Genomic DNA, 6,223 nt, shown 5'->3' with positions numbered 1-6,223 from the left:
CCGACACATGGCAATCCCAAAACGTATGCACCATTTTCAGCATTGAGACGCCACAACTCACAGCCTAATCCACGTGAAGATTTCAGCCTCTACAACGCCACCATATATGACCTCTTGGGATATGCTCCTTCACTTCTGCTTGCATTTATCCATTCATTCATTTGCTTCCATCCATGGTTTCACGTGCATGCATTTTGCTTTCATTTCATATGGGCTTTGAAATGGAGACAGGCACGTGGATGATGGTTTTGTTCACTTTCTTTAGTTAGTTTTGTTTATTTATTGCATAAGAAATGTCAAAGCATATAGTTATGTAAGTTGAGTCGGTCCTTTGTTCACATTGAAAAATAAAAATCCTTTGTTTTAATGATGAATAATTATTTTAATGATTCCCTCATGAGAGTTACATTTAATTATAAAATCATTTTTTCATCATAATATATTTTATTTAGAATGTTACTTCTAATTGACTTTTCCAAATCATCTATCATTTTATTTAATGTATTAAAAATCAAATCAGATCGTCGATTCAACCGATCCTAAATCCGGTTTGATTTATGTGATTGAGCTCTAATCCACTCGATTGTCCTAAATATGGTTCGCTTAACGGAGCACCAGTCCACCCGAAGGTCCAATCGCTAAACCCGGTTCACTTAATTGAGCACCAATCCATCCGATGGTCCAACCATTAAACCAATACACTTAATTGAGCACTAATCAACCCAACGGTCCAACCGCTAAAGTAGCTAGTGAACTGACTCGATTAGTTCATTGATTTAAACAATTTTTTCTTTATTTTTTCATTACTCGCGCTATTGGCATAACATTTATAAACCCAGTTGAATCTGTATTTTTATTTCCAAAATTCATTCGAAGACCCCACTGTGAATAAGCCCAATCACACCTTGATGTTAGTTATACGAGGTCTCATGAATGCCTTTTTATAGGATACTTTCGCAGCCTTTGCTCACTGAATTTCGGATGTGAGATTTGAAGGCTACTTTTTAAGGGCAAAAAACTACCTGCATGGGAGTGGAAGGGTTGAGGTGTGAGAAAAATCCAAGGGTGCACCACTAAACATTCTTTCATTAAAAAACATTTAATATATATACATTATTTGAAAACTTGAAAATAGATATAAATATTTATGATTTATCAATATATTATAAGATAATAAATATTAAAATAATATAAATAGAATAACTAATAATTTTTAAAATAATAAAATATATAATTATTAAAATCTAAATGACTTTAAATAATAAAACCTTATTTTATCTTGATAATTAAAACTTAAAATTTAAATATATTTGATAGAATTAAAAATACCAATAATTTAATAAATCTTATTGATATCTTATCTTTATTATAATTTAACTACCCGTATTATTTATACATTATAACATTTTTAATAATATATAAATTATATATTTATGACATTATCGATTCGACTTCGTTCAATCACCGATCTAACTATTAAATCGTAAACCCATAACTTTTTTAGTTCAATGATCTATCCATTTATAAAAACATTGATTTTAATTTTTTTTATTTAATTAATTCCTTTAAAATAAAAAGAAAATAAGTGACAACTCTTTAATCTTAAAAAAATAAAAAATAAAAGGCAGTTTTTTAATCAAGGAAGTTTAGTCACTAAGTGGAGTCGGAAATGAAAAGTGAGGTATATTCCCAATCAAACCCTAAAGAAAACCTTATCCATGCTTGAATCTTCCCAAAAGAAAGAAATCACTCCTAAAATTAGGCATCTCCGTGAATCCAAAAATAACAACTACAATCGAAATGCATCAACTAAGATGATTTTCGAGCCTTATATATATATACTCCCAATGTGTCCAAATACGCCGATACCCAACCAATTTTATCAAAACCACTTTGATACAAAAGTTCAAATCAAAATCACTTACTACCAACGATGTATCCAAATTGTGTCAAAAACATATTGGACACCACTTCTCAATCTATAATAAATCCTAGGTCGACGGTTATTATGGGAAAAGAATCAAGGATCCCATAATTTGAGGATGATATTTGATTGTATATAGAAGATTAGTTTTGATTGATTGTAACTGATACGTTTGCACATAGATTCCTAGAATAGGCTAACCAATGCTTTGTATATATGCATCTTCTTCCCTTAAGTTGATGAATTGAATACACACCAGATTTTCCAGATTTCCAAAACACTGTTCTGCTCTGTTGGTTATCCTCTTGGTCAAAAGGGTTATCGGGTTTATGATCTTGAAACTAATAAATTCTTTTCTTTCTGAGATGTTGTCTTTCATGAACATATATTTCTGTTCCACACTAATCCACAAGAAGAACAACATGATGTGGTCGTTCTTCCTTTACCCCAAACCTCATATGAACCCATAACCATAGAGACAACCAAACCCCAAGCCGATGATCAGCCACCACCCTTGCTTTCATCTCTTGAGTCTACCTCTAATGAACGTACACTTGATCTTGACACCATTGTGTCACCTCCACCTCCTGCTACTCATCGTTCTAACCGCATCAAGCAACCAAATGTCCAACTCCGGAATTTTCATCTCTACCACACCGCCAAGGTTACTTCCAGCCAATCTTCTTCCTTGTCAGGTACGCGTCACCCTTTGACTCGGTATATTTCCTATGCACAACTCTCACCAAAATATCGGAATTTTGTTTGTGCCATCACCACTCTTGTGGAACCTACAACTTATGAACAGGTAGTATTGGATCCAAAATGGCAGGAAGCTATGGCTGCAGAACTCCATGCTCTTGAACAAAATCATACTTGGACACTCACACCTCTCCCTTCCGGTCATTGTCCAATTGGGTGCAAATGGGTGTATAAGATCAAATATAACTCTGATGGCATAGTTGAGCGATACAAAGCTCGGTTGGTGGCGAAAGGCTTCACTCAACGTGAAGGGATTGACTATAAGGAGACCTTTTCTCCTGTGGCTAAGTTAACTACAGTTCGATGTTTACTTGCTATAGCTGTTGTCTGACACTGGTCACTTCACCAAATGGATGTTCAAAATGTCTTTCTCCATGGTGATTTGCTTGAAGAAGTCTATATGCAATTTCTGCCCGGTTTTCGTCAACAGGGAGAGATACCTATGGTATGTCGCCTCAACAAGTCATTATATGAACTTAAACAAGCCTCTCGTAGCTGGTTTCAGAAATTTTCTGCCACCATTCAACAAGATGGTTCCCATCAATCAAGGGCTGATTATTCACTTTTCACAAAGATCTCTGGTAATTCTTTCACAGCTGTGCTCATCTATGTAGACGACATGATCATCATCGGCAATGATGAGAGTGTAATCGCAGCTCTTAAGGAGTCTCTCCACACCAAATTTCGCATAAAGGACCTCGGTCAATTACGATATTTCCTTGGTATTGAAGTTGCTCCTTCTACTGATTGTATTTCGATATCCCAACGAAAATACACTCTTGATATTTTAAATGAAGCAGGCTTGCTTGGGGCCAAACTATTGTCGACACCTATGGAAGAAAAGAATAAACTCCTGCCCATAATAGGAGATTTATTGAAGAATCCATCCACTTACAGAAGATTGGTCGGACAACTCATTTATCTTACCATTACAAGGCTAGAGATAAGTTATTCAGTTCACATTTTAAGCCAGTTTATGCAAGAACCAAGAAAACCTCATTTGGATGTTGTTCATCATCTTCTGCGATATCTTAAAGGTGCACCTGGACAAGGATTATATTTTCCTGCCAAAGGAAATTTTCTACTAAGAGGATTTTGTGATGCAGATTTGGCTCGATGTTCGATCACAAGACGATCTGTGACTGGATATTGCATTTTTCTTGGAGAAGCTCTTATTTCATGGAAAACCAAGAAACAAACAACAGTGTCAAGGTCATCAGCTGAATCAGAATATCGAGCAATGGCTTCCATTACATGTGAATTTACATGGCTCAAGTATTTGTTGGATGACTTGAAGGTAGAACACTTGCAACCTGCCAAACCATTCTGTGATAGTAAATCAACACTCTATATTGCTGCTAATCCAGTTTACCATGAACATACCAAGCATATAGAAATCGATTGTCATGTTGTTCAAGAACGAATTCAATTAGGTGCCATAGTAACTGCTCATGTTCCATCGTCTTGCCAGCTTGCTGATTTGTTTGGCGTTCTTGACATACACGCTCCAACTTGAGGGGGAGTATTATGGGAAAAGAATCAAGGATCCCATAATTTGAGGATGATATTTTATTGTATATAGAAGATTAGTTTTGATTGATTGTAACTGATACGTTTGCACATAGATTCCTAGAATAGGCTAACCAATGCTTTGTATATATATGCATCTTCTTCCCTTAAGTTGATGAATTGAATACACACCAGATTTTCCAGATTTCCAAAACACTCTGTTCTGCTTTGTTTTCTTACAACGGTGTTGAAATAGTATTGAAATGCCTTAAAAATTAGAGAAATTGTTCTTATGTATCAAAATCCATTTGATAATCAACAATGTTTCAATAAACTCCTATACTATTATCTAAAAATCAATATAAAATATATTAGAATCAAAATTATTTGACAACGACCATCACAGGACCCACAAGTTACTGTTCACAAGCCTATGAATGTATAGAAAATTTGAAAAGTGATTTCGATCGATGCAAAGACTGATTATTGAAGTACCAATATCAGCTATCAAAACTAGTATTGAAAAAACAGATATAATGATAGCTTTTTATCAAAATTTTCATTTTTTTAAGTTTAATTTTTTTTTTTCTATTTCTCTAGTCTTAACACACTAAATATCTCATTTCAAACTTTGCATATCGTCATATTTTCATTCAATGCCTCTTTAGATCATCAGTACTTCCTACCTCATTTCTTTTTCTCCTTCTTTTCCTACATACTCAGCATATCTCACAAAACCTAAACGAAAACATCAGCATGTTAGCTTTTTTCCTATAATGTGTGGCCATATATAATTATATTTATATGAATATTATTTAAGGGTATCAATTGATAGGTAGGTGAATTAATTGATTGGGCATCCAAGAGTCTTATGTATGGAAGACTCAAACTACAAATGGGGAGTTAGAAAATTTAACTCATATGAATGTAGTGTTACAATTTTTGTAACCCCATCTTTATGAAATTTATTTGTACATTATGTTTATGAGTAATGGAGGAAAATGGAAAGGTATAACCTATGCAATTATATAGATGCATTCAAGTTCATAACCCACCATTACCCATTAATTTGTACATAATGGGTGTAAATAATGAGTATAACTCCCATATAGTCTTTGATGGAAAGACTAAGAGATGTACAACTTATTATAAATTGAGGTCCCAAGCCACACTCTCATTCTTATGTCTTTTTCATTCTTGTGGTTTATTTTTTAACAACATACACCACACAAGTGACCCATCCACTATATGAGAGTAGTGAGTTGAAGACCTTGACAATACAATTCACAAGGTGACTCAATCTCACTTCATGGATCAAGGTAAGAATATGATCATTATTTTTGTACTTCCATTTATTTGTTTTATGTATCCAAAATTGTTTTCAAAAATAATTATTTCCGCATAAAGTTTATGAAAGTTTGGTTAACATAGCAAACCTTAAAACCAATCCAAGCAAAATGAAACAAAATTGAAAAAAAACTATGTTAGTGATGCACAAAATTAAGACCTACCTCAACCTTCATTCTTCATCTTCAAGACATCTCACTCCTTGACAACTCCACCATCACTAAGTATCTTGGCATACCTAACATTGAGAAGGTATTATTCCTCACAAATTGAACCACAACTTTTTATGATCATTTCTTAAACAATTTGTAAGGAATAATACTTAATGTTGTGCAAATCATAACAAAACGAAAAAAAAAAAAAAATCTTTCACATGTGAAAACAAAATACACAACGATTTATGTGATTCGGCCTTAAACCTACATTCACGGACGAAAACAAAGAAGAACTTTCACTATTGTTAAAGGAGATTACAACTCTTAAAGTTCTCAAATCCCAAAGCCCTAATTTATACCCAAAAAGAGACTTATTATTTTGATCAAAATCTCTTCCTATATGTTTTCCTAATTAGAAAAGAAGTTTTTATATAGAAAACTAAGTGTATAATTGTCAAAGATACATTTTCCTAAAAAGAAGATCTCATAATAGGATATTCCTACAACAATAAGAAACCCGCTTTCAAGA

General features: G+C 33.6%; 1 protein-coding gene across 1 annotated transcript; it reads left to right on the top strand.

The window, feature by feature from the left end:
• The first annotated feature begins 3,032 nt into the window (after window positions 1–3,032).
• LOC117909754 (uncharacterized mitochondrial protein AtMg00810-like) lies at window positions 3,033–4,199 on the top strand. Its single transcript, XM_034823808.1, has one exon. It carries the CDS (start codon window positions 3,033–3,035, stop codon window positions 4,197–4,199), a length of 1,167 nt encoding a protein of 388 aa, XP_034679699.1.
• Window positions 4,200–6,223: the final 2,024 nt, after the last annotated feature.

The sequence above is a fragment of the Vitis riparia genome, unplaced genomic scaffold (genome assembly GCF_004353265.1).
Source record: "Vitis riparia cultivar Riparia Gloire de Montpellier isolate 1030 unplaced genomic scaffold, EGFV_Vit.rip_1.0 scaffold315_pilon_pilon, whole genome shotgun sequence".
NCBI lineage: Eukaryota > Viridiplantae > Streptophyta > Magnoliopsida > Vitales > Vitaceae > Vitis > Vitis riparia.
This window is presented reverse-complemented; position numbering and strand designations above follow the sequence as displayed.

Coding starts and splice junctions, on each gene's coding strand:
- LOC117909754 (XM_034823808.1), top strand. CDS start 3,033: ATGGATGTTCAAAATGTCTTTCTCCATGGTGATTTGCTTGAAGAAGTC.